Genomic DNA, 26,912 nt, shown 5'->3' with positions numbered 1-26,912 from the left:
CTCTACTAGGCGGCTCTTGCTTCCACACGGACCAGAGAATATCTATCTCCATTCCTCTTGAGAGCTGCTAACCTTGAATTAGCCGTCCAATCGTTCCCAGCTTTGCTATGCCGACGATGCAACTGTCCTCGAATGAGGAGACAGGCCCGCCAGCCGAGGCTGAATCGGCGCCGCGGGTTCGCTACAGCACGCTAGCTCCACTGTAGCTTGAAGCTCTCTGCAAGCTCTTTACCAGCGCTCCACTACCAAGATCCATCCGTCACTCAAGTTCTCTGTGTCAGTCATCATTGTTCCATTAACAATGGCTTTTCGATCCTTATAGCGAGACATATCGACAAAGCCGCATCCAAAGACCCTCAAGAATTCATGCGGACCATCTCTTCGACCGTCGACAACGCCTGCCACTACCCGAGGTTACCCGATCGGAAAGCCGGCGTCACCGATAGGCCCGCTCTGGACCACGTTCATTCATCACCATTGAGGAGAATATTGTCGCAAGCTCCAACCGGGCCGAGTTTCTCGAATCATGGGCCGACTCCCGCAATTCAATGATGTCTCCGTAGCGGCCCGCGTCCAGACAGAGCGGCTGCGCTTCATCGCCAGCATTAAAGACGCCGACGTTCTGCGCCTGGCGACGTCGCAGCACTCGTCGAAACATCCTTGCACATTCTTTCGGCCTGCGATTCATGGCAGCTATAATGTATGCTATTTTGTCAAGTTCCCAACAACGGGTGAGAGGTGGACGGTCCGGATACCGATCCGCCCGTGTCTGGCTCATGGCGGCCGCTCCAAGCTGGCCTCGGAAGTGACGACTATGAAGTGAGTGGGACCTGATTGAAGCAGAGCTGGGCTGAATATGTCCTAATTGTGCATAGCTTCTTGAAGGCACATGCAGATATCCCGATACCGACCATCCGCGCCCATAGCCTAGACGGCACAAACAGTCCCCTCTCGAGATACCTAATACTGGACTACATGGAGGGTACTCAATTGAGCTCCGTTAACATACAGTTGCTCGACAAGGAAAAGAGGAACCAATTATATCTGTCGCTGGCGAAGATTCTTGTTCAACTCCGAAGACTCACATTCCCGTCCTTTGGCAGACTATATCTCGCGGGCGGCGACGAGCTCCGTGTCGCCAACGAGATCGTGACCAAGGACATTAATATACAAGAACTGGAAGACCTTGATCCTCGGCGCATACAACGGCAATGCTACGGCGAGCGTGATTTCTTACCGACCGCCTCTCATTACATGGAGACGCTCATGCGCACGGCATACAACGCCTTCTTCAAAGGCGCCGACAGCGTCGACCCAGACATGATCGACAGCAGCCTTTACCACCTGGATCTCTTTCGGCAGCACGCCGCCTTGTGGGCCGACCCCAAGATCTCCCCCGTCCAGTTCGTCCTCAGCCACGGTGACCTCTCCCCCGAAAACATCCTCGTCGACGAGCAGACCATGGCCGTCACGGCCGTCCTGGACTGGGGATGGAGCCGGGTCGTGCCAGTGCAGCTGCTCACGCCGCCGCTGTGGCTGGGAGGCGCCGACGACGTCGCGTTGCTCGCCTGGCGGCACGCGTACGACGGCTACGTCGCGCGGGACCTGGGCGACTTCCTGGCCGTCGTCCGGGCGGAGGAGCGCCGCAAGTACCGGAGCAGCGTGCTGGCGGACCAGTGGGACCGGGGCAGGCACGATGGCGGGTTCCTGATCGCGCACGCGCTGGAGAGCTGGCGCGACATGGACGCGGTGGCGTTTCGGTACCTGAACATGCGGCACTACGGCGGCACGGCGGACCTGGAGGCCCGCGTGGCACGGTTTTTGGAGGACGATCCGCTGCGCGGGCTGGTGGTAGACATGAAGGCGCGGCAGGCCAGAAGAGGAGAGGAGGAGGGTGTTGAGGAGGGGGAGGGGGGGAGGCACGAGGGAGGGAGAACAATGTCGGTGGGGAGTAGGGCTGTGAGCAAGTTGTGGCCGAGCCGGTCGGCACTTCAAGGGAGCATGATGATCATCACCACGGGCGTGGGCTACGGGCTCTGGCGCCTGGCTCTTGCTTCGGCTCGGCGGCCACCAAGGATATAGCGTGACATTTACAAAGCTATGTTTGATTTCATTTGTACATGAACAATCAAAGTCTTACAAGTTCATGAGCGCGTCTTCAACTGCAAGTCAAAGTCGCTTACACGCGATACTTTTCAGGCGTGTCGGGTTGCCTCCTCCAGTCCGCTGCCTGAAACGCCGGCAGCGCCTTGAGGCTCTCGTACAGCCTCTTCACCCTCGGCACAAACGAAATGTCCATCTCATACATCAGCGCCTGGTCCACCGTCGGCACCAAACAGACGTCCGCCATCGTCACCGCCTCGCCCACCGAAAAGGCGCCCGCCGCCGCCGTCCCCGCCGTCCCCGCCGTCCCCGCCAGCAGCGCCTCGTACGCGCGCAGCCCGTCCGTGAAGCACGCCCTCGCGAACTCGCGCTGGTCGTCGCGCTCCCCGCGAATGTCCCTGACGCGCTGCGTGATGCGGGAGTTCGTCGGCGGCGCGACGTCGACGACGATGATGCCGACGAGGTCACGGACCAGCGCGCGCTGCTCGGGGCTACCCGGCAGGAGCGGGGAGGGAGAGGGGAGGCGCTCCTCGAGGTACTCGAGGATGGCGAGGGACTGCCGGATGATGGTCGTCTTATGGTCGTGGCCATGGGTGACGACGAGGGTGGGCACGGTGCGGCTGGGGTTGAGGCTGTCGCGGTAGGGGGCGGCGAGGTGCGCGTCGGTGGCGAGGTCGAGGAAGGTGAAGGTGAGGGGGATGGATTTGAGGTGGGCGGCGATGATGACGCGCTGACAGCAGGAGGAGGCGAAGTAGGAGTAGAGATGGAATGAGTCGTCGGTGGCTGCCATTTTGCACAAGTTCATGTATGTATGTGGATGAGGCTTGAGCAAGTCGGCTTATGAGTTCGAGATGGCTCGTAGGTATGGTAGTGCTTGTTAGCCCGCCGCTTTTGCTCCAGTCAGCCAGTCCTCGGCCATTACCTCTTCAAGCCTTGCACCTCAAAATTCATGACTACTCTCTCGTCTTCCATAAAACAAGGCCCTATCTCAACACACTTGCGTTTATTAGTCTACTGGGGTGGGCAATCCGAGCCGTCTCCATCCTAGGCCGCCTCGGCGCTTCAACGTGGATCGTATCCGAAGGAGTCTGGGGGACGACCCCAGACACGGCTCAGCATCTCAGAGCCGGCGCTTATTATTCCTGATTGATGGAGGCCTCTGACACGCTGCACTATCGCCGACAAAATTGCATGAGGGTAAGTCGATGCAGGAGTATTCGAGTGGCTGGGCAAGGAGTTGCGGAGGTTATCGCTTTAAGTGTCCCACCTACCCGGCACCAGGAGCAAAGCAGGCTAGCAACCAGCGCCAGCTAGTTTTGATTCTGGGGAGAAAAGAAAAAAAACATAGGCCGCTGGTCACTATTTTGCTACATTTCTTGTCATCATGCGTGAAAAAAAGATTGGTTGAGCTCCGCGCTGCCTATCGTGACAGTGGTGGCCTGGATTCATTAATCAACAACGCCATAAAGACTGACCACGATCACAACTGCTGCGCGATAGCCTAATCAAGGCGAGGTGTTAAAAGGGAATTGGGAATACTAGAAACAGACACGCACCCCAGCAACCAAAGAAATGATAACCCCCCCTACCTGCAGCAGTTCAATAATAGATCGCCTCGAGATACCACATGACACTATGACTGCAGAGAAGCCGGCCCTTCTCCTATTAGGCAGCAGCACCAATATTGGACAGGCCGTCGTGCAGGTGTTCTCGGCCAAAGGGTGCATAGTTGCTGCAGCGTCACGTTCTGGAAAGCCGAAACAAGGACAAGTACCGGCATATGCAGCTGACCTGCATATCCAAAGCGATCTTGCGGATGCGACCTCCGTGCCGGCAGTCTTGGAGAGAGTCAACGAGATTCTTGGCCAGGCGCGTAGCGTAGTGGTGTGTTATGAGTGTCTCTGATCCAATCATCCCGACGGCTGGTCGCGGGAGGGGGCTCTCATTTTCCCGATGCCACCACAGAGATAATAGTTATGCATGACAGCTGCGGCACTGACGTTTACCCCGCCGGACGACCCTCCTTGGGCATTGACCGTCGAGAGTTTCAATCGCGACACATTCAGGTCAATACCGCCAGCGTCCTAGAAGCGGCTCAGTAAGCTGTCACTGGGTTCGCTGGCTTGCCGGATTCTGCAGCCAACACATTCGTATACAGGGGCAACAGGCTCAGTGACGGACCTCAACTACGTATGTCGATTTAGGATTTTAGGGATTGGCAAGAGTGGCTCCGGCGCATTCAATCGCCGCCCCAGTAAGGCCTAGGCGCCCAGGGGATTTACAATGAATGGTCGATGGAGAAGGGGAACTTCAAGAGAAGAGAAACATGCCACAAAAAAAAAGTGATCCATCGCACTCTGACCGCCCATGTCCATTCATTGGGGAATGGTTTTTACTTTGCTGATCAGCGTGCTCCCGACGGCGGCAAGCCAAACCCTGATGCGGCAGCAGACGGAGAGTTCTTCTACACGGAGCTTGCAGCGGGACGGCTGCACGGATGCCGTGGCTTGACACGTTTGTAGCCGGAGGGGGCTATAGGGACTTTCGAAATGAACTAGCCCCGGCGGCTCTGCGAAACTCGACAATCGAGCCTGCTGGCTAATCAAGCATTTGATTTGAGAATCTTCTAGTATCGTCGCCGTTGCTAGTGTGGAAAGCCACGGCGACAAAGCAGGGGGGGGGGGGGGGGGGGTTTATTAGAGAAGATGCTAACAGGCCGCCTTGGTTAGTTCACAAGAGATGAAAAAGACAAGTTTACGGCATCGCAAACTGTATAGAGATGGGGGCCGTGTCTTGGCCCAGAAAATATAGTATTTCGAGGACAACAAACAACTTTCACAACCAATCATCTCTATTTTGATATGGAATTCATTAGTTACCCGAAATGAAGAAATGAAGAAAACACCCGTAGCAACCTTGATGCTTCTCTTATTAAGCGCCGCCCGCCATGCAACCTCGATGTGGGCGGGGGAGGATTGATGCGGACGAATCAAGGGCTTGCCGCCCGGCGACCACCCCCAGCCGGCTACGGGCATGAATGGGGAGAGGATCCAGCGAATAGAATATCGCCGATGGGCTCCAGCCCGCATCGGCTCAACTGCCCCAAGCATCGCAAGGGTGTGTGTCGTCGCTATTCTTAGGTCCTTTGTCTGTGGCGTGCTGCAATACGTGGGCGCTTCGATGGCTTGCATGGGGCGGCATCGTGTCTTGCCATCCGATATGGAGCGGGTGGCGGCCTATTCAAAGACCTGCCTGCCTGTGTGGGTTGTTGTTAATATGTTTGTTATGGAAGCCTGCATGCAGCTGTCTCTGGTTGGCGACATATCTCTTCACCGTCTTGTGAACGAGTGAATTTCAGGTATATAGAACCCTGGTTGGCCCTGCCATCTGTGACCAAGCTTCTTTGTACTTGTTTTTTTTCTATTTTTTTTGCCGTCGTTTTTCTTACACTTGGATAATAAACCCCAATACCTCACTTCCCATTTCTCTCGTCTCACCTATAACTCATCACACTTACAACTCACCACACCTGCTACGACAACCACCAGCCTCACTCACCAATGTCACATATTGCACCCCGGCCTCCGCAACCTCCCCCGGCCGCCCATCTTCGAGCCCGCAGCGACCCCCCGGCGGCCCCCGAAAAGAGACTTGAGCTCGTCGGTAAGCTCGAGGGCTGCATCCACGATGTCCTGGAGGCGACCAAGGCCTTCAAGGCCCCCCAGCCACAGTCCGCCCACCAAAATGCCAACCAAATGTTCCAGCAGCGCGTCATGGCCTCGCAGGCCCGGTCGGGGGACATGTCGAACCAGGACTGGGTCGGCACCATGATGCAGTGCTTGAATGAGAGCATGAAGACGCAGCAGAGCTCCTTTGTCCGCAACACGACGCTCGACGTCGCCCTCAAGGCTTTTGCTTCGGGCGTCTTTGAAACCCTCGGCCTGACCTACTTTCGAGAGCCTTTCGACAAGTACGTGGCGGCGTCGCGGCAAAAAATGGCAGTCAACACGGCTGTTCCGCATCATGGGCCGGCAAACTTTGGCATTCCCTCGCCGCCGAGAGAAATCGGCCCCGGTCCGGGCCTCATGCAGCAACCGGGCCCGCAAGGCCTCCTGCGAGCGCCGGCCCAACCCCCGACATTTCCTTCTGCACACCATCAACTTGCTCAGAGCCCTCTCCATGTCGCTAGACCCACCGTGATGACCCTGCCGCAAGAGCAGCTGCACGGCATGCCCATATTCCAGTCAACCATACCATCCCCCCTAACCCCGGCCCCAGTCCCGGCCGCAGTCTCGGCACTGGCCCCGCCACCGAAATCTCGGCTTGGTCGTCCAGTATGTCCCTCCACTCACCGGTATACCTGCCAACCCTTTTTAACTCACACCAAATTTTAGCCCAAGCGTCCATCACCAAGCGCAGTCTCATCTCCTACTGCACGGAAAAGAGCGTACACCTCCGAGGCCCTCCGACAGGCAGCAGGCCCCATGGGACCGCCACCACCACCACCACCACCCCCGGCTGCGCAGGCCCGCAGCAGCGCCCCTCCCAGACCCAGACTGTGCATCGACGTCTGGAACGTGCAACAGGAGCGCGATCCGAGAAGACGGCAGGCCATCCTCGGATACGGCGGCAAGTGGTACGTGTTCCAGTGCCATCAGCACGAAGAGGTGCTCTTCTTCAAGACGGCCGACGGGGCGCGGCATCACATGCTCACGCGCCACGCCTTGCCTCACCAGCACGTCGACTTCCTAGACATTGTCCGCGAGCTCGGGGTCGAGGTCATGCACTGCGACGCTGCGCGCGCGGAGAAGAACAACCTCGACGCGGTCAACCTGTGGAACTTTGCAGCTTCAAGTTCTGCGAGTCCCGTGGAAAGCCCTCTGGCTCAGCAAGCAACAGTGTTGCGCCGTGACGTGGTTGTCCCCGTTCAGGAGCCTGTTCGAGCTCCGCCCGTGAGCACGCTGCCAAGGAGCGCTTCGAGGGCTTCCCCGGCCGTGCAGCCCGAGCCGGCCTTGCTGCCGCAGACACAGCGTGACTCTCCCAGCATTGTACTACTCTCCGATGATGAAGAGGAAGACCAGCCGGCTGTTACAATAAAAAGAGAGAGAGAAGAGAAGGAAAGTATATCCTTCCCTGCCAAGGTAGAGCAAGAAACAAGAATCACCCCGGTCCCCGCCGAGGCATCTGAGCTCGCTGGTCGAGCTATTGAGGCCCTCAAGGCGAGTCGAGCACCGTCAGTCCCTCCGTTGCACGAGAGAGACGAATTGCCCACTCAGCCACTTCGCACTTCACAAAGTCCCGAGAAACTGCAGACCGTCGAGCCTCCCGCGAAGGATTCTACTATCCCGGCTGCTTCAGAGACGGTCACGGAAAGAGCAGTTGTGACGCGCGACGCTCCAGAGAGCATTCCGGATCTAGAGCCAGACTCACCGCAATCTTCTGAGCTGAGTGAAGCGCCGTCTCTCCAAGACTTGGACTCATTTGCGCCCGGACCGGCCCAAGCAGACGCCCCCGAAGTGGCAGATGATGAGCTGGAGGAAGGCGAGATTACCGAGTCGACGATTGAAGTCGTACCATGGGCTCCGGTGCGGGAAGATACGACTGCTTCCCCGGACTCGGGCAAGAAGAAAAAGAAGCGAAGAATTAGCGGTGCTATTTCATCATCTGGGACGCAGAGAAAGAAGCTGCCCTGGACGCCCAAGTCGTCGCAGAAGAAGGCCGGACGACAGTCGTTTTGGAGCCCGTCGCAGGAGGGACCGAGCGCTCATGACCAGTTCAAGACAAGGGCGTGTAAGAAGTGCTCCGAGAGGTTCTACTTCCGAGCTCAGCTGGCGACACACATGAAGACCGAGCACCCGGAAGTAGTGCAGTAGATATGGGCATGGCGATGGCGTTGAAGGCGTTATAGACAGGGTAAAACTTTACTTTGAATACTTTTATTTAATTTTTTTTATCATTATTGTCTTCTCCGTCCCTCTCCGGCGGCGTCATGACCTTGTGGATGGCAATCATGTCGTCACCACCAAACCCACGGCTTACAGCCTCCCTGTACAAGCCGTTGCAGACCGTCATCAGCGGCGTCTCCGCGCCGGCCTCCGCCGCCGCGCCCTGCACCAGCTCCGTGACGTTGTAGCAGTCCGCGATCGCCGCCTGCGGCGCCCAATCCTCGGCGACCATCTTGGCCACCTTGAGCCGCGAGTACGCCGAGGCCATCGGCCCCGCGTCCAGCACCCGCGCGAACGCCTCGACGTCCAGCCCCTGCGCGCGCGCCAGGTGCATCGCCTCCGCCAGCCCCGCCGTCATCGTGATCAGGAACAGGTTCGTCGCAAACTTCATCCTCAACCCGGCGCCCACCTCCTCGCCGCAATGCACCGCCGCCGCGGTCACGCGCCCCAGCAGCGGCGCCAGCCTCTCCGCGTCCTCCTTGCTCCCGCCCGCGAGCATGCCGACCAGCTTGCCCTGCTCCGCGGGGACGCGGCTGCCGCTGACGGGCATCTCCAGGAAGCGGCAGCCGGCGGGGTGGAGGTGCGCGGCGAGGAGCTGGTTGCAGGCGACGGAGACGGAGCTGGTGTTGATGAGGGTCTTGCCGCGGAGGGCGGCGGTGAGGGCCGGGTCGGAGAGGATGGTGCGGCAGGCGGAGTCGTCGTAGAGCATGGCAAAGACGACGTCGGATTGGCGGGCGACGGCGGCGGGCGAGTCGGCGACGGCGGCGCCGGGGATGGAACGGAAGGGGTCGCACTTGGAGGCGGTGCGGTTCCAGACGGTGATGGGGAAGTGTTGGGCGAGGTTGAGGGCCATGGGCGTGCCCATGGAGCCCAAGCCCAGGAAGCCGACGCGCATTTGTGAAGGGAGGAGGGGGTTGATTTGGCCGTGTACTTCGTGTTTTGGCTGATTTGGGGTTGTACTTGGTGAAAAGGGTGTTCCCGGGCTTAGGTTAGCCTATACCCGGGGGTCGTATCGGGATCTTGCTTGTACATATATTATTCCCGTCTTGGCGAGATGTCATTAGAAATGGAGCACAAGGGCGCGCCTGTGTCAGGGATGCGCTGACCGAAAATTCAGACTACCATGATAAACTTTAGCAGGTCCGGAGTCGCCGGCGGCGGCGAGGTGAATTGATCTCGGCTTAGTCCTCAGATGTTGGTATTATGCCGCGTATAGCCATCATCATCAACAACGCTGTCCCTGCCATTCATTTCATTCTCTCCATTTCCTAGCGGCAAGGCCATATCATTGATAAAAAAAAGCCAGAGCTTCGATGGAAAAATGCGCAAGGCCATATCGTCAATGAAACATGCCGAAGCTTCAATGAAAAAAAAAGACGGCGTGAATCGTCATCGTGAGGTACACTCAAAAGCCGCCCAGATCTATGCCGCAGCAGCAGCACCCATGCTCTCGCTCAACACTCGCTCAATGACCGGCCGCCATGATTCCAAGTCTCTAACTCTCAGGTCCTTTTCCTTCGCCGCGTCATCCCACCTCCTCAGCTGACACATCTCCTTGCACCACTCCCCCGCCGCAAACCCCCCCTTCTCCTTTTCGTCCATCGGCCCCCCCTGAAACTGCAGGCTCCTCTTGCTCGCCTCCGATAGCCTGTCATGGTACGACGCGTCCACCGCGCACAGGTACCGCTTCGACGCCACGTGCGACTCGACCAGGCGGGCGACCTTGGGCGGGAAGCCGAGCGCGAGGAGCATCGCGCCGCCGAGCGTCTCGTGGCCGACGCGGCCGACCGAGCGGGCCGCGTCGGCCTGTCCGCCGAGATTTTGCACCTCCCCGGTGGTGGTGGTGAGGATGCGGAGGTCGGCGGCGGGGGTGAACTGGCCAATGTCGTGCAGGAGGGCGGCGACTTGGGTGAGGTCGTCCACGGGAGGGAGGGCGGAGGCGGCGAGGGCGGCGGCTTGCAGGGAGTGCTGTAGTTGAGAGATGGCTTCGCCGATGTAGGGCGTGCGCTCCGAGGCGGAGAGGACGGAGAGGACGTACTCCGTCACGGAGGCGGGCGTCCGGAGCTCGGGGACTCCCATGGTTGCTGGTGAGAGTAGATTATAGAGGAATGAGGAAGTTGACAAGGCCAATGTGAGCTTGCAATGGTTGAGTTGCCAGGAAGTGCAAAATCTAAGACAACTTGCCTGGCTATCAGCTTCAGTGCTTTGGAACAGCTTCCACGTGCTTGATCATCGGCCTGTCTCGGCTCTCTGACTGCATGTCAGAGAATCAGTTAGTCGTATATCAGTGAGAATTATTCGGAATCTTTAGACGGAATGTTCCATTAGCAAAATAATGATTGACAGTTGATGTAATTTTCGTCTTCGATGATCCCTGCCACAGCACTTCCGGGCTTCAGAAGTAACGCCGGCAGTGCTCGGTCAACGCACGTGGGCTACAGGACTGGCTACTTTCCAATGTCCAATGTGCTAAAAGCAAAACAAACCAGAAAGAAGAGTTCCATTTCCAATATTACCGCGGTGGGTGGCGTTGATGGAGGGGTGGATCGACGGATAGCGCATCCGTGGCTGCAGATGGATGGCATTGACACGAGACATGGGCGTCAAGTTCCGACGGATATTAATTTACGAAAGCCGAGATGGCAAGCCTTGGTATTTCGGTGATGAAAAAAATCTTCAAAGCCTAGAAAAGAATGTCTACTACGGCCTACCAAAATGTCCCAGCTGTACATAGTCAACCTTGATCTAGCTGAAGATGACCTGCTTCCCAGTCTCCACGCTCAGCATTGGAGAGCCAAAACCATAGGTGAATGATCCCTGTTCGTAGCTTTCCCCCTCTTTGCGCATGTGGGCGGCCGGCCAGGCGACCTTGCGGTGCTCGTAGTAGCTCTTGTGGTTGTCGCCCTCGGAAGCGAGGTTGTAAGTGGCATACACGGCCTTGCGATCCGTGCTGCTGTGATTTGCCGCGCTCCTGTGAGCAAGGTAGGACGTAAAGATGAGCAGTTGGCCTGTTCACCGAGGTCAGGAACTACCCATAACACCATCACCTCTCTGCCCGTAGAAAACTCACCAGATTCTAGCTCGACCGGCGTCCACCTCTGCGCGGCCACCCACGCATCCTCGATGCAGTTGGTCTTGGGGTTGATCGGCACGTCCACCGCGTGGCTCCCATCGACCACCTCGAGACCACCATTCGCCGTGTTGGACGGGTCGACGCTCAGCAGCACGGTCAGGTGCTTGACGTCGCGGATGTGCGTGTAGGCGACCGCGTCAATGTGCGGCGCGAAGCCGCCGCTGCCCGCCAGCTTGTAGTTGATTTTCTCCTTGAAGAGGTGCATCGGTTCGCCCGACAGCGCCTCCAGCAGGCCGAGCAGCTCGGCCCCGCGGAGGAGCCCGTCGAAGCCGGCGTGGCCGTCGGCGAAGTTTTCGGTGCGGCAGAGCACGCGCTCGCCTTGGGCGTTGATCTCCTATGATAGAGAGTGAGTCTAGGCTCGAGGCATGGTTTCAACTTGATGTGGGCAGATACCTCGTAGGGCATAAACTCAGAGGTCTCGGTGGGCTTGTAGTCGTGAACCTCTTGAGCCCATGATTTCAGGTTGGTGATTTCCTGAGGAGTGAGAAAATCGCGGACAATGAGATAGCCATTGTCCTTGAAGAGAGCAATGTCGCTTGCAGAAACCATGATTGCGGCGATCAGTACATAGAAGATTCTTTTGATGCCAGCGTATCAGTCTCGGGTTCTGCACATGGGGGACGGATGTAGTTTTCAATTTTCATCTTTTTTGACAGTCTGCAGGTCTGTATAGAAGCAGCCAGACCAGTCGCATTCAGCCGGCAATTGATTTTGAGTCCGTAGATTCCACCATCATTACCAAAGACCCTGCTCGCTTGCTTATACTAATTAATACACCCGAGCCAAGCCGGTAGGAGGCGATCTACACATGCCAGCAACGCCACAGCGGAAATATGCTGCATCAATCAATTATTTTAGTGCAGGGCGCATGGCTCTGGCGGGTTCCTCGATCGTCTCCTGGAATCACAATCGCCGCTTCCACCACGTGTGTGGGGGTGCAAGGCTGCAGTGTCGATAGTTGCGGGCGATTCCACTTACACGACCTGCATCAAGTATATGAGGTCTTTGGTAAAGAATAGAAACACGCTGTAAGTCTCTCAGCTGCTCTAGCTGCTCGTGTGATTTCTGCAGGTAGCTGCATTTTCTGCTCATCCAGGCGGCATCTCGGCACAACATGTGTCCAGCCAGTCCAGCCAGCCCAGCCAGTCCAGCCAGCCCAGCCAGTCCAGCCTGTCCAACCACATCGTCTACACGTGGGCGTCTCTGTCGCAACTGGCCGTCGAGACCTCTACATTGTCTAGATTCATCAAGGACCAACGGCGAGGCCCGGCCGGTCTTGCATGTCGTGCCTGTCAAAAAATGGGCATGCGACCTGTTGCTGCATTGTACAAAAGTCCCATCTCAGGTGCTCTTATACCGCTGCCTCCTTTGCTCAGCTGAGGCGAAACCTGGTAGCTTCTTCTCAGTAGACAGACATCTCACAGAAACACCGTCGCTACCAAGCTTCAGACAGCAGCCATGTCCGACCCTGTCATCATGCAGCCAGTCCACAGCAGCGGCACGTCCCGAGACGACGCCAAGGATGCCACTGCCGTCGTCGTCAAGCCCCGAGAGCCCCGGCGCCTCATCGGCCGCGGAGGCCGGCTCTCCTCCATCGTCATGGTCCTCGTTGCCGGCGCCGCGCTCTTCTCCGACGGCTACAACGCGCAGGTCGTCGGCCACATGAACCCCGTCCTCTCCGCGCTGTACCCGGCCTCCTACACCAAGCGCGTCAAGACGGCCATGTCCAACGCCTTCCTCATCGGCGAGGTCTTTGGCATGCTCTTCTTCGGCTGGGCCGTCGACCGGCTCGGCCGCCGCACCGGAATCTTCTGGGCGACGCTGTTCCTGGTCCTCGGCATCGTGCTGGCTACAGCTGCGCACGGCGCTACGCGCGACGGCATGTTTTGGATGATGATCATCGGACGCGGCGTTGCCGGGTTCGGGGCGGGAGGTAAGTTCTACACCGGAGCTGACGTACCATTCGTTCCACATTGTCAACTAATGCGAGTGCCAGGTGAGTACCCGACGTGCGCGACAAGCACATCGGAAGCGGCAGATGAGAATGCCCAGGTCCGACGCCGTCGTGGCATGCTCTCTGCTGTCGCGACAGACTTCGCCATCGATCTTGGCTTCGTTTTTGCGGGCATCGTCGTGCTGATCGTTCTGGCCGCGTACAACTACAAGCCTACCGATGGCCTTTGGCGAGTCTGCTTTGGTCTCGGTCTGGTGCTCCCGGTTGCCCTTCTGTTCGTTCGTCTGCGTCTGGTCAACTCGACACAATACCAGAAGCACGCCATGAAGAAGGAGATTCCCTACTGGCTGGTGATTAGGCGTTACTGGAAGCCCATGATTGGCACTTCCATGGCGTGGTTTGTTTATGACTTTGTGGTACGTTGGCTAAGAAAATAAAAAAATAAAAAAAAGTGAAAAGGAGGAATTTGAAACTAATTAATACTTTCAGACTTATCCATTTGGCCTCTTTGGATCGACTATTCTGGCCACTCTGAACCCCAGCGACAGCCTGATCCAGACCGTCGGCTACGGCACCGTTCTTAACTGCTTCTACTTGCCCGGCTGTCTTCTCGGAGGCTATCTCATGGACAAGATTGGCCGCAAGCAGACAATGACTCTCGGCTTCGTCCTCTGGTCCGTCATGGGATTCATCATCGGCGGCGTTCTGAACCCGCTCAAGACCGTCTTCCCCCTCTTCGTCATCATGTACGGAATCTTCAACGCAGTCGCCGAGATGGGCCCTGGTGTATGTATTCCCCCCTTCAAAGTCCACGTCAATCCCATGCTGACAAGGTTGCCTAGGTGGCCACATTTCTCTGCGGTGCCGAGTCTTTTCCCACCCCCGTCCGAGGCCACTTTCTCGGCCTGGCAGCCGCCGTGGGCAAGGCTGGCGCTGCCATTGGCACCCAAGTATTTACTCCAATCCAAGACTCGTTCAACGACGAGAACAAGGGCGTTCAAGGCGTGTTCCTCATCGGAGCTGGTTTCGCGATGACGGGGGCCGTCATCACCTGGTTCCTGGTTCCTGACATGGAGCGCGAGCTAGAGAGCGAGGATGTCAAGTTCCGTCGCTACCTGGAGGAAAATGGATATCACGGTGTTTTTGGTGAAGACGGAAAAGATGATGGTGTTTCGGTTTCCCAAAAATAGCACGACCTAAAGTCAATGTATATTATACTTTGCTGCTGGGTCCGGTCAGCTTTGGCAGGGGAAGATGAAACCATCCATCTACATGGACGGACGCTATCGTGAAATTCATGAAGGCAAGTGTTGTCGAAAAATAAAATCAGAAAGAGTGTGATTGGAAGATAGAAGATAATAAAAGACCACACATTTCCCCCGCCGCCACTCGCTCAAATGGGAATGCGCCGATGTCGTCAGCACTGGAAGGACGCGCGATGTTGGAGTCCGCTAGCTGCGGCAAGTTCGGCTTTAAATAGCTTCTCTCCCAACAAACATACCATTTCTTCGTTTTTTCTTCGTATCGTTCAAGCGTGTAAGCCCTGGCGAAATGGCACAAGACGAGGAGACTATCAGATATCATGGCAATTGCCACTGTGGCAAATATCGCTTTGAACTACTGGTGCCTGAGATCAGCTCGGGAATGGAGTGCACCTGTAGGCAGTGCAGAAAGAAGGGCTACCGCTGGGTGGCTGCATCCGCGGATAGCCTTACAGTTGTGAGAGACGAAGGAAAGTTGACAGAATTCGACTCTGGCGTCCTTGTCGACAGGGTAGATCAATCTTGTCTCATCGGCGCATATCTCTGGATTCTAACCGTCTGTTAGTTTTGCCAATACTGCGGCAACGGCGTGACTGGAGTTCATACCTCAGGTCCGCTCAAAGGCAAAACGCTGGTCAATGTCAATATCATCTTGGAGCTCGATCCTTTCAAAGTCGGGTGAGTTAACCCATACACTAACGTATTTGATTTCTTCTCTCTCTAAGAGAAAGATCATTAGTGCTACTCTAGTTGAAACCGAGGATGCTGGGCCATCGCTGCCCGAGTTACCGACAGCAGAATCGCCCGCCGTGCAACATGGATCATGCACCTGCGGCCAAGTGCAAATTGAAACTCTATACAAGATACAAGATAGACAGGTCAAGGCCGATAATTGCAGCTTATGCAGCAGAGTACGTCGAAACGCAGCAAGTGGCACATGCACCAGCATACTGACGGCCACACAGCTTGCCCATGTCGGCTCCTATGAAACGAAAGACGTCGTTCGCATCCACGGCAGAGAAAACACCTTTGAATATCTCTGGAACGCCAAGATGGGAGGGCCTACTATGTGCAAAACATGCGGCGTGTACATGTATTGGAAAATATACGGTCCGCCCCTCAGCGTCTTCGACAAAGTGCCAGCCGAAAGGCTCCCGATTGTCATGGAGAATTATAGAAGAAACATGAACATGCAGCCTGTTAGTGTACGCGTGTTTGACGATGTGGACGTGGCATCTCTCAAGATTGACTACGATGACTGCGGCACTACAGGGTATGCACTTGGGGACTGACATCTCGGCTACTGGATACACATAGCAATGCTCATCTGCGGCGTCAGAAAATATGTATCTCATCAATTTGCATTATGTACTACATTAAATCTTTGCCCAAAGACAAGTCAATAACGATCAATCGCAGTCACTTTTTACAGAGTCTTGCCCTGTTGGATCGCGTTCTTCCAGTTGGCATCCTTCTGGCCCAGAGCCAGGATGACACCCGCAAGCTGGGAGAGGGCCGGCTCCAGGTTGAGGCCGAGAGCGAGCGGGTTCAGCTGGTTGGTGAGTACCGACTTCGTGGAGCATCCGGAGGGCACGCGGCCTTTGAAGGCGTTGTCGGCAAAGGCGATAGCGTCGAGAAGACCGATGGGCTCCGTGGTGCCGTGTCCGCCCGCCGCGTACGTCGTGAACTGCACGCTCGCGCCGTTTGCGCACCAGCTCTGCCGAAGGGTGTCCGCGCCGGCATACGGGATGATCTCGTCGCCCGTCGCGTGGTACAGCAGCACCGGCACCGTCGGCGTCTCCGTCTTCTTGACGCCCATCGTCGAGTCGGTCAGGACCGCCGCGACGTCCTTTTGGTACAGCAGGTCGCGGCCCATGCTCTGGATCTTGGGGTCGAAGAGCGACTGGCCGGCGAAGGCGACGATGTTGACGGCGACGCACTGGCTGCTGCCGAGGGCGAGCACGTCGCGGCCGTGCGGCGTGATGACCTGGTCGAGCACCGGGTTGAGCTGCGCGCCGTACGCCGAGGGCATGGCCAGGCCGGCGATGGCGCCGGGCAGGAAGCCGGCAAAGAGCGTGCCATCGACGTTGAGCAGCACCTGGGTGAGGTTGGCCGGCGTGCCGCCGAGGATGAAGCCCTTGACGTTGAGGTCCGGCGCGTACGTCGGGTGCAGCGACGCGGCCCAGCCGCCGGCGATAGCGCCGCCGGAGTAGCCCGTGTTGACGATCATCGGGTTGCTGTTCAAGCCGATCTTGGACCCGTAGTTGACCACGGCGCGCATGCCGTCCAGCACGCCCATTCCCGACAGCCGGCCCGCGCTAAACGCCACGTCCGGCCCCTCGTAGTCGGACGAGGCCACGGTGTAGCCCAGCAGCAGGTACGCCTGGATGATGAGGAACTCGGCCTGCGCGATGAGGTCCAGCGGGGGCGCGCCCAGCTGGTAGCCGTAGCTCGGGTTGCAGATGGACGCCGACGAGTCGTAGGCGGTGTTGAACGCGATGAAGCGGTCGCTCTTGGCGAACAGCGGCTTGAAGATGGTGGTGACGGTGGCGATGGCGGAGCCGTCGATGGCGGTGGTGCGGTAGAGCACCTGCCGCGCCTCGATGGGGTCCGGGATGATGCCGAAGAAGGAGGCTATGATGCGGCGGTCGCGCAGCACGGCGCCGGGCTTGGCCGACTCGAAGCCGGCGGGCGGCACGTAGAAGGGGTCGTTGGCCGGCGTCGTGAGCCGCTTCTCGGGGATGGTGAGGGCCGACGCCAGAGGGGCGACGAGGGCCGCGGCGAGAAGGGACAGGAACTTCATGATGGGCAGAGGGGGAACACACAAGCGCAAGCACTGATCAGTTTGGAAGCCGAAGGAGGCAGGGGAGGAGGGCTTGTGCAGGGACTTGTTTGATCCAGTGCGGCGAGTGATTGTTCACGACATCTCGACTGCTGGAGGGGGAGGGAACACAGGATAGTTATACAAGATTCAGAGCAGCAAGGGACGACATTGTTCAAATGTGCGCCAAGGTGTTAGTCTGGCATGGGTTCCTTTTTCTCGACCGGCCAGACACATGTTCGGAACGTGGTGGGCTCAGGATCCATGGGCTTCCCCCTCATTCCCAGCTGGATATGAGCAGGAGAATGCATGTCCTCTGTCGCTACATGTGTTCAGCCGGATGTCGGCCACACAGAAGACGCCCGCCAGCCCTCCCCGGCAAATGCCCCCAGATGAGAGGGACTGAGCGTCCTGTCCTCAACCGCCAAGGCCAGATGGTTCTAGTGAGCGAAAGCCTACTCTAGGGCGGAGAGCGGAGAGGGCAAAGCTGGGGAATGGGTAGGGTTAGAGATGGCCTCGGCACCCGAGACGGACGACGTCGCTCGCGCCACCGCAATCTGGTAATAAACACGCCATCGGGTTCCCAAAACCCATGTGAAAGCGGCGAGGTGTGATCGACGTCGACAAAAACGCGCTAAAAACGCCCAAACGAGGCGTTTTCCTGGGGATTGATGGAGGAGGAGCGGGCCACGATGATCAACATCTCGTCTCTTGATTTGACGGACGGGATGCAACGATAACGTTGTCACGAACCAGGCCGACAAGGTGCAGACTAAGGGCCGGCGGACGCTCCTTTTCGAGTAAGGTGAGATGTTCTTGGCCCAACCTTTTTTCGTCTCTGGCTTTCTGGGGAAACATATCCCCTGCGGACTAAAGAGTTAGTTTAGTTAGCTAGAGCCAAGCCATCAGGCATCATGCCATCCCCTCCACGCGCGTTCTCGGATAGTTGAACCGGCCCGAAGCAGTTCGAAGCTAACTACTGAATCAATCCAACAATGGCGGCTCACAAAGGGGAGGCTTGGAGGCTTGAGAGGTAGGCTGACCTATACATGTTTGCTTGTATAGGGCTGGTGAGTGAGTACAGGGTCATCCGAGGGTCGCTGCGACGTGGAGAATGCGGAGGGTTTTTACGTTAGTCACTGGTGGATAACAATACATTATGCATTGACACATCAGGGACCCCCGTCCGTCGTTCATGCTCATCGCTCTGGGGTAATGAAAGCGCAGAGTTTGCAAAATCTGGGGTTCCCTCGGCGAGTCTTTACGCCGACTCACCCGCCGTCGAATTGCCTGGTATTGCAACGTCGCTCATTATAATAGACAGATGAGATATTATTAGAGAAGTGGTATTGTCAAGCTTTGAAGACATCGCAAGATACGCCGAGTCTAGAAAAGCTTCTAATTAAATGCCCTTCGGAGAAGTCAAGGAAGGGGGGGGGGACAGATGCGGCTGAGAAGCCCCCTCACACCAAGGACTCACCTCACAGCCCAGAGACAAACTTTCATTAACTAGCATCCCGTTTTTAGCGTAAAATCTGTTTCTACTTTTGCAAATTATCTCTACACACTTGCCAGGATAACATGGAGTAAGCGACAGGGTCATCCCTACTTCATCCATTTACGAGTACGGGGCATGGCTGGCATCAGGCACTCGCTCTCGGGCGCATGTTCGTGGAGGAAGTAGTAAATCTAACTGCGAGAGTGGGCCAATGTTGTCCACTTCTTTCGGCTTTGCAGAGGACCAGGCAGAATCAGCTCCAGGCAGTGTAGATGCCCTCAGCTGTTTCTCACGGGTGAACCAGCCGGGAGCACAGCATCTTCTGGGCAGTTTGAACAGGCTGCACGGGCAATCGCTTCGTCTAGCATCTACCATGCACGCCAAGTCCATGCACGCCAAGTGTGTCACGGCATTCACCTCCGTTGCTCTTAACAAGGCCTTCGGCGCCGGGGACGACGGCGCGCCGGATACGCCGCCAACGGTACACGTGCCTGCAGGGCATGCTGCGTCAATACTGCGCCAATACTGCGCCGGGTTCTTCCTGGACGCTGCTCAGGATGCTGCACCTTGGAAAGCTTTCAAATCTCTTTTTTTCGCAAGCATTGCCCGTATCGAGAAGTCTGCCTCCGGCGACAGACGCCACTACTGCGACGTTGGCGGACCCCGACCGCAATCAAAGAGACGGCTGTGCCCAACCCCGGTATTAGCCGCAGATCAGACCTATTATATCATATTCGACGTCGAGATCTGGCTGGTCTCGAGCATGTATATGCAAATTTGGCCGAGGCCACTGACACAGAATATGGCACGGCCATTCAAGGTTGATACTTGAAGCTCTACGATGACAGCTGAGCTGGATGGGGAATGGTCCATGCTGCGCGCACCAGAGAAAAGACAGAAGATTTTATCTTTTCATCATCCAATCCTAGTTCCAAAGCAGCTGAAAAGTTCAAGGTTTGACAATCCCCCCTCACACTAGTGGCCAGCCATTCAGTCGTTCGATATGGTAGGTCTGCTCACATCACAAGCTGATGGTCAGCCGACAATCATACAACAAGAATGCCTCGGGGATAATTCTCAATATTCCCATGTGATATATGCCTGGCTAGAGTACACTCATCATATGGGGCACGGTCTTTTATGAGAAGTGTGTGAGTAGTATCGGTGGCTGGCCCGCCCAGTGTGTTATTTCGTCGTGCAGATGACCAGATATTATGCATTGCATGCACATTCAATATAAATTTCCCGATATTGTAATTGGTTGATTCATTTAAACTACCAAGCCAACTATTAGCATCCTCGATGCGACGTCGGTGGTGCTCGCCATCGGTTGGGTGAATCTTTTCGCCCGTGTAAGTGGGCTGTTGAAATGTTTTGACTTCCGTCATCAATATCGGCCCTGCATGTAACCAAATAGATTCAAAATCCTTTAGAGTAAAAGAACTTTAAGCATTATGGGAAAATTTGAAGCAAGTTGTAGGCTCAATGGCATTGTCATTGCCTTGTCTCCGGACTTAGACTTGGGCAGCCAACTCCGACAGCCCATGGCGGGTTCGGGTAAGGCTTTTATTAACGACTCTGGACAATGAGCAGTTCCATTCTGCATTGACCCATACTGCCAGCATCATGACTTTCATCCTGAGAAAAAAAAAAAAACAGTCAAGATAATGACAATATCTTACAGCCACTGCTTCGGCGAGCCGCGCCGTCGTCCCCGTGAATTTATGTGGGGCATCCAAAAAGTTCCATCTCGAACCCGTCCAGCGTTTGCATCATAGCTAACCGACAGCAAACCAGTCACACAAACTCGTCACCAATCCATCCCCCAGCACCGCCGACCGGGATGAATTGCCCTCAAAATGCCCTGCGGAGGCTGGCTCAGCCGATGCGCCGCAGTATGCAACCCTCCACGCGCCAATGCTGCGCCGCGCCGCGATCCCCGACGACCACATCCCGGCCCGCGCCGAGCAGCAGCAGTCGCCGCCTCTTCTCCGGCTCGCCCGCGCGGCGCGCGCAAAGGCCGCAACCCGCCGACGACCCCAACTTTGTCTCGACCGTCGACCTCGACCCGACCATGATCCGACCCGGCCGCAAGCACGGCCCCGGCCTCATCATCCTCGGTGCGACCTCCCTCCCACCTCCCTCCCTCCCCCTTCCTGTCCCATCTAACAACAACAACCCCCGCGCGCAGCTCTCATCCCGATCACGGCGTTCGCCCTCGGCACCTGGCAGGTCCAGCGCCTCGGGTGGAAGACCGAGCTCATCGCCAAGTTCGAGGACCGCCTCGTCCGAGACCCCCTCCCGCTGCCGCCGCACGTCGACCCCGCCGCCGTCCGCGACTTTGACTACCGCCGCGTCGTCGCCACCGGCCGCCTACGGCACGATCAGGAGATGCTGATCGGCCCGCGCATGCGCGACGGCCAGGACGGCTACATGGTGGTCACCCCACTGGAGCGGTCCGGTGGTGCGTCTACGATCTTGGTCAACCGCGGCTGGATCAGCAAGAAGCACCGGGACCAGCGGACGCGCCCGCTGGGGCTGCCGAGGGGGGAGGTCACGGTGCAGGGGCTGCTGCGCGAGCCCTGGAAGAAGAACATGTTCACGCCGGACAACAGGCCGGACAAGGGCGAGTTCTACTTCCCGGACGTCAAGCAGATGGCGGAGCTGACGGGCGCGCAACCCGTCTGGGTGGAAGCGACCATGGGTACGTTGGGAAGTTTTCTAACGCTGGTCGAGGTCGAAATGCTAACGTGTCGATGTAGAGCCCGAATATCTCAAAATGATGGAGTACGAAAGCCGCGGTATTCCCTTTGGCCGACCAGCCGAAGTAAACCTACGCAACAACCACGCCCAATACATCTTCACCTGGTATGTATTATGCTTCATTCTGCCGCCTTTCTTATTCAGCTTGCTAACACTATTCAGGTATGGACTCGCCGCAGCGACATCCGTCATGATGTACCTAGTTATGAAGAAGCCCGCCTCTGATGTCGTCCGTCGGGTGCGCGCCACGCGCACTCTGTAAATACAAAGTAAAAAGAAGTGGCCCACGCCGAGCGCCAAACAACCAAACCATTTGTACAGTATATTAATAGAAGAATAGAATAAATCATGCAACTTCAGAAGCATCATCATCGTCATCATCGTCGTCGTCGTATTGCGTGAGGCTCTTGTGACGCTGGCCTTTCGGGTTTGTTGCCTGTGGCATTCGAAGATCTTGCAACAGCTCCCTGGGGAGATGCCGTTGAGCAAGCGAGAACAGCGTAGCATCTGAGCCAATTTGCCGTTGTCTAGGCCGAAATGATCAGCGTCGGGGATTTCAAGTACTCAAGCGCAGAAGTAGGCCTACCTTTTCATGAGGGTCAACACATCGCTCTCTTCAATGACGGTCCGCTTCGCGTGGTCTGCGTAGGCGCCCAGATCATCCCCGAGCTGCTCAAAGAACCACTCCGACGCCTGCGTCAGCGCAGCCAGCACGTCCGACGAGATGCGGTGGTTGCTCAAGCCGGACGACTGGACAGCGCGGTGCGCCACGCGTCGCACGAACGGCGCCGGCAGCGGCGGGTACTCGGCGCCGTGGCGAGAGATGCGCTTCACCTTCTTCTTGGGCTTCGGACCCCGGCGGGCGGGCGCGGGCCCTCCCACTAAGCTTAACCTGCTCGTGTCCTGCTGGCGCGCTGTGGCGTCGGCCGGGTCGCTATCCTCACCCTCAGATATGAACGTTTCCCCATGAGTCAGCGCAGAGACACGGCGGCGACCGGATTCAGCGTCTTCCTCCTCCTCTTGCTCTTCGCGGTCCTGTCTACCTGTGGGCTCGATATCGTCAAAGGTTTCACGCTCGCGATGATCATCGTCATCATCGTCGTCGCCAAATGCTGGCAGATCTTCTCCGGCGGCTGAAATGTCCGGGATAAAGGAAATATTGCCACGCGTTGTGTCACCCCCCGTTCGTGCCGCCGCAGCTGCCGCTGAATCGCCTGGGAAGGGGGAAGTAGGTGGCGCATCGCCGCCCGGTTCCGAGAGCATGAAGGTAGTCTGATCGGCCATGTCCGGGGGCACACCAAGCGTAAACTCACTCTCCCGACCGAGCGTACGCATTGTAGCGTCATTATCGAACCTATCCGTATTAGCATCGTGGCTCTATCTAGATTTGCACGCGAACTTAGCTTACCGTTCAAATGCAGCCGCGTTGTCCTCTGCTCTGCCTTGCAGGTTCTCCAGCAGCGAGCCAGGAAAGAAGTCCGACTGCCGCCCACTTATCTCTACCGTCTGCTCGTTTGGGTCAAAGTAGTCACTCCGGCGTACACTGCCCAAACTCCCACGCGAATATCTTGACTTTGGCTGCTCGCGCGGCAGTTCGACCGATCCGACCGTGTAATTTGTAAAGTTATCGTCTGGGAGTACAGACAACCGAGGAGGGCGAAGCTCTATCGTGTCGTCCTCATCCTCCTGCAGCGCCAGAGATAATCTCGGCGGCGCTGGCAGCTCTTCGTCGTCATCGTCCTCCTCCTCCACGTCTGCCTCGTCCTCCAAGTAATCGTCGTCGTCGTCCTCCTCCTCCTCCTCGCGCTCCGCCACCGGGCGCAAACTCAACCGCGGCTCCCTGACCATCGGCGACGAGCTCGCAGCGGGCACCTGCTGCGTCGATGGCGCCAGGCGCTTCGCCAGCTGGTTGAGAATGTTCATCGGCGTCTGGTGCTGCTCGCGCAGGCTCCGTCGGCGGTTCTTCCCGGGCGTGAACATGGCGGTTCGGCGCTGCTCGAGCGCCCGTCGGGCGGCGGTCGCGTGTGGCGTGGGCGCGTTGTTCCTGCGGCCGCCGGAGGCGCTGAGGCCTCGGCGGACCGAGTTGGCGAGCTCGCGGGGGCCGGTGCGGTCGAGCGGCGTGTGGACGGAGGCATTCGGGTTGGATGTGCGTTCGGACGGTGTCCTTTGGGATGGCGTTCGCCCTGCCGGCGTCGCGGCCGGGCGACTGCTGCCGCCAGTTGGTGTGTCGGCCATGGTCTCTTTCGTTCACGACGATGCTGGCAGATGTAAATATCGACGGACAGTGTTATCCAGCGGGGCGCTGAAGGGAATCAGCTACCCATTTTTTTGACAAGATCTGGCAGGTTGAATTTAGTTCAGTGATCGAAACTCAGTGTTCCAATGGGTTGCCGAGGTTTGGAGTGTCGTTTGCTAAAGATGCAAGATGCCAAAGCTGACGCGCCTTCAAGCTAGAAGACGCGACAAGTGGGGTCTTCTTGAGATCAATCACGGGCAAACGGCCAAGCAACGCCACCAAAATATTCATCAACAACTCTGTTCATTTGTTTACTCTTATTTTGTTAAATAAGGCATTCGAAGGTTCTGCTTCTTCCACTTTCGAGTTCCAGCAAGTTCCCACATTTTCGCTGCCGAGCCTACGCGTTGCCAGCGAACACATCGAGTCGCTTCACAGTTTCGAGCTAACCCCTTAAAAGCGATCCGTCCTCTCGGGAATTGAATAATCATAATCATGTTCATATGCCTATAGTTATATACATTATAGGGAAGCTAATTGTCCCTGTAGGTCATATATACATTCGTATACTCCCATCATCAACACTCTTTTTTAATGTTGAAAGTCACCGTCGTGAATCCAGCGGTTGACAAGATCGAGAATGGGCTTGGGCTCATCCATGGGAACAAGGTGACCAGCGCCAAAGATGCGAGCGAAAGCAAGGCCCTTGGCGGCCTGCACAGTCCCGTAGGCATCGCCACCACCAGCCTTGTAGGTGAGATTCTGGGTCGTGGCTGACTTGAAGGAAGACTGGCCGGGCCAAGGAAGGGCATTGGTCCACGCGCGTTGGCCGAGCCAGTTGCAGATGTAGTCCGCATCGCCGGCGTATACGAGAACCGGGACGTTCTTAGCGAGCACCTTAGGAACGTTCTGCTGGATGGGCAGCATGTCGTCTCCAGCGCTGTGGAAAGCATAGTTGACATCGTCGTTGCAGTTGTCAAAGCTCTGCACCTCGACGTTGAGGGCCTGCATGACATCCTTGCGGTTGAGGTACTGCTGGACGTAGTTCATGCCCTGGTAGCAGAGTCCGCCCGTGTTAGGCTCACACTGCTTACGCACGTCGTACGGGCTCTGACCAGTCTGGTAGTAGGCATTAGAGACACGAGAGCAGGTGTTCGAGGCCGAGGTGCAATCGCGAGAGTTTTGCGTAGAGTAGCACTGCTTGATGGCGCTCTGGCATTTGGGAATGGCGTTGCGCATCTGCTGGCAAGTGCCTGAGTCGACGACGGCCGGGTAGCCACCGTTGCCACAGGCCATCTCAGGGTACTGGGGGTACTGGTTGTAGGCATCCGTGAGACCGTTGCCAATGAGAATGCTCTTTAGATTGATGCCGCTGTCGGAGTGGGAGAGAATCTCGGCGGCATCGTCAGGAATATAGTGTCCAGCATATGACTCGCCAGCAATGTGGAAGTCCTGCTTAGCATATTGCGGAAACTGCTGGAAGAAGAGCTTCAGGAGGGCGTAGATGTCCTTGCTAGCCGCAAGGGAGGTGTCCACACCATCGCCATACGAGTATCCCGTGCCAACAGGTTGGTCGAGGAAGAGAACGTTGGCGCGGTTGTTCCAGGAATCGGGGTTGTTGACAACCTCAATGTCCGAGGTGACCTTGGCAGGGCCGAGCTCGAAGAACAGTCCAGTCATGGACGAGCAGCCTGGGCCACCGCTAAGCCAGAGGACCACGGGGTCATTGGCGGGGTCACTTCGGGACTCGAAGAACCAGTAGAACAAGTGCTTGTTCTGGTCGTTATTGTCAAGGTAACCGGCGTACTGCTTGACCTTGTCGACACCGAGCGAGGAGGGGTCCACGCTCCTACCACGGAGGGTGTAGCTGGAGGTGGTATTGTCGGCTGACTCGCCGCGACGCTCAATCTCGGCACCGTCGACGATGTAATCCCATCTGTCATCGGGCAGGCGCTTGTAGCTGGGCTTGGCCAAGGCCGTCGAGACGAGGCCGAGGAGGAAGGTAGCGGACCACTTCATTGTGAAAGACAAGACGGACGGGGTATCGGGGAGATGGGGGTTCACAGCCTGATCAGAACCTGATGAAAGAGAGGAATCGGAAAAGGGCAGAGGCGGGCCATCTTATATCATTCGCAAGAGTTCCATCCTGCCCTTTGCACCTGCTCCAACGAGTAATGGCAGGTCGGTCGTCCCTGTATCATGAAGTCACCAACTGGAGCCTATGGCTGCGCTTTGTTGGTGGGCTTTGCCGATCTCTCCAAGGCATACTCGTGCAGCTAGGGCCTCATTGGGAAGGACATTGAGGTTGGGGCCGGTCGCCGATTGGCTCGGCTGGCTCGACGTTGGTGTCAAGTGCCAGGCCAACTCCGACCAGCGCCCACTCTGAGCGAATCGCGTTGGCTCTCCTTGTTGGGGCTTGAGACCCAGCTTCGATGACTTGGCGGTGGAGAAGCTGTAAGAAAACCGCATGTTCCCGTGGATGAATGGTGCTGTGCCTCCTGGCGATCAGCGGTCCTGCTGGCGAGGAAGATCAAAGCTTGGTCGATGTGACCCTGCAAAAAGGGCAGGTACCAAAATGAGGAAAATCCGCTAACAAAGTACCTCGGAGGGACTTTGACGTTCCCGCCGACAATGGCACTCGGCCCAACAGAGAAGGTAACTCGGAAGCTGCTATCGACTCGTCCTGTGTTTTGTCACTTGCCCAGCGGATCGACGGCGGAATTCAATTCCTCTCCAAGACAAAGCCGAGAATGTTGTCTTGCGGGTAACAATGGAAAGGCCGAATTAAGCCGATGGAGCTGTCTCGGGTGAAACTCCAACCTAATAAAAGCCACCCCGAAAGGTGGCGATCGATATGATAAGCTAGGGGCAGTTGGTTACCAACCCAGATAATCGCTATTCCTACTGATCTATACCGACGGCTAATAGTAGACTGCATTGGATTCGCATCTTGACTATTGTTAGCCATGGTCAACAACAATTTTCACCTTCGAATTTCCTGCTCTCTACACTTCCGCCCGCCGCGACGACATTCATCGCCAGCCTGACGCTGGAAAAATGGCATCGGCTATCCGGCTTTAAGGTAACTAGTGTTCTTTCTCAATGCGCCTGTAGATTATGCTCCGATACGAGTTACCTGCCCAATATAGTAAGCTCGGTCTTTGGACAGCTGCAATTTAAAAAAAAAAAAAAAGAAT

At 56.9% G+C, this 26,912-nt stretch overlaps 11 protein-coding genes across 11 annotated transcripts; 4 read left to right on the top strand and 7 right to left on the bottom strand.

Annotated features, from left to right (window-relative positions):
* Positions 1–526: 526 nt before the first annotated feature.
* ISF_06044 (phosphotransferase enzyme family protein) lies at positions 527–2,082 on the top strand (the record flags this gene model as incomplete). The annotated part of the gene is made up of 2 exons (XM_018849648.1): positions 527–819; positions 876–2,082. 2 exons carry the CDS (start codon positions 527–529, stop codon positions 2,080–2,082), a joined length of 1,500 nt encoding a protein of 499 aa, XP_018703146.1.
* Positions 2,083–2,179: 97 nt separating this feature from the next.
* On the bottom strand, positions 2,180–2,893 carry ISF_06043 (Maleylacetoacetate isomerase; the record flags this gene model as incomplete). The annotated part of the gene is made up of 1 exon (XM_018849647.1): positions 2,180–2,893. One exon carries the CDS (start codon positions 2,891–2,893, stop codon positions 2,180–2,182), a length of 714 nt encoding a protein of 237 aa, XP_018703145.1.
* A 2,770-nt stretch (positions 2,894–5,663) lies between these two features.
* Positions 5,664–7,976, top strand: ISF_06042 (Zinc finger, C2H2; the record flags this gene model as incomplete). The annotated part of the gene is made up of 2 exons (XM_018849646.1): positions 5,664–6,437; positions 6,498–7,976. The coding sequence occupies 2 exons, from the start codon at positions 5,664–5,666 to the stop codon at positions 7,974–7,976; spliced, it is 2,253 nt and encodes a 750-aa protein (XP_018703144.1).
* Positions 7,977–8,043: 67 nt separating this feature from the next.
* On the bottom strand, positions 8,044–8,943 carry ISF_06041 (3-hydroxyacid dehydrogenase/reductase; the record flags this gene model as incomplete). Its single annotated transcript, XM_018849645.1, has 1 exon — positions 8,044–8,943. One exon carries the CDS (start codon positions 8,941–8,943, stop codon positions 8,044–8,046), a length of 900 nt encoding a protein of 299 aa, XP_018703143.1.
* Positions 8,944–9,470: 527 nt separating this feature from the next.
* Positions 9,471–10,127, bottom strand: ISF_06040 (putative domain HDIG; the record flags this gene model as incomplete). The annotated part of the gene is made up of 1 exon (XM_018849644.1): positions 9,471–10,127. The coding sequence occupies one exon, from the start codon at positions 10,125–10,127 to the stop codon at positions 9,471–9,473; it is 657 nt and encodes a 218-aa protein (XP_018703142.1).
* Positions 10,128–10,793: 666 nt separating this feature from the next.
* On the bottom strand, positions 10,794–11,730 carry ISF_06039 (Phytanoyl-CoA dioxygenase; the record flags this gene model as incomplete). The annotated part of the gene is made up of 3 exons (XM_018849643.1): positions 10,794–11,056; positions 11,119–11,515; positions 11,575–11,730. 3 exons carry the CDS (start codon positions 11,728–11,730, stop codon positions 10,794–10,796), a joined length of 816 nt encoding a protein of 271 aa, XP_018703141.1.
* Positions 11,731–12,639: 909 nt separating this feature from the next.
* On the top strand, positions 12,640–14,325 carry ISF_06038 (Major facilitator superfamily domain, general substrate transporter; the record flags this gene model as incomplete). Its single annotated transcript, XM_018849642.1, has 4 exons — positions 12,640–13,114; positions 13,178–13,551; positions 13,625–13,921; positions 13,978–14,325. The coding sequence occupies 4 exons, from the start codon at positions 12,640–12,642 to the stop codon at positions 14,323–14,325; spliced, it is 1,494 nt and encodes a 497-aa protein (XP_018703140.1).
* Positions 14,326–15,823: 1,498 nt separating this feature from the next.
* On the bottom strand, positions 15,824–17,200 carry ISF_06037 (Lipase, secreted; the record flags this gene model as incomplete). The annotated part of the gene is made up of 1 exon (XM_018849641.1): positions 15,824–17,200. The coding sequence occupies one exon, from the start codon at positions 17,198–17,200 to the stop codon at positions 15,824–15,826; it is 1,377 nt and encodes a 458-aa protein (XP_018703139.1).
* A 3,413-nt stretch (positions 17,201–20,613) lies between these two features.
* On the top strand, positions 20,614–21,741 carry ISF_06036 (Surfeit locus 1; the record flags this gene model as incomplete). The annotated part of the gene is made up of 4 exons (XM_018849640.1): positions 20,614–20,836; positions 20,908–21,420; positions 21,479–21,584; positions 21,642–21,741. 4 exons carry the CDS (start codon positions 20,614–20,616, stop codon positions 21,739–21,741), a joined length of 942 nt encoding a protein of 313 aa, XP_018703138.1.
* A 320-nt stretch (positions 21,742–22,061) lies between these two features.
* Positions 22,062–23,714, bottom strand: ISF_06035 (Histone-fold domain containing protein; the record flags this gene model as incomplete). The annotated part of the gene is made up of 2 exons (XM_018849639.1): positions 22,062–22,833; positions 22,888–23,714. 2 exons carry the CDS (start codon positions 23,712–23,714, stop codon positions 22,062–22,064), a joined length of 1,599 nt encoding a protein of 532 aa, XP_018703137.1.
* A 592-nt stretch (positions 23,715–24,306) lies between these two features.
* ISF_06034 (carboxypeptidase Y) lies at positions 24,307–25,734 on the bottom strand (the record flags this gene model as incomplete). Its single annotated transcript, XM_018849638.1, has 1 exon — positions 24,307–25,734. One exon carries the CDS (start codon positions 25,732–25,734, stop codon positions 24,307–24,309), a length of 1,428 nt encoding a protein of 475 aa, XP_018703136.1.
* Positions 25,735–26,912: the final 1,178 nt, after the last annotated feature.

Source organism: Cordyceps fumosorosea (genome assembly GCF_001636725.1).
Source record: "Cordyceps fumosorosea ARSEF 2679 chromosome Unknown scaffold_15, whole genome shotgun sequence".
In the NCBI taxonomy this organism is placed as follows: Eukaryota; Fungi; Ascomycota; class Sordariomycetes; order Hypocreales; family Cordycipitaceae; genus Cordyceps; species Cordyceps fumosorosea.
This window is presented reverse-complemented; position numbering and strand designations above follow the sequence as displayed.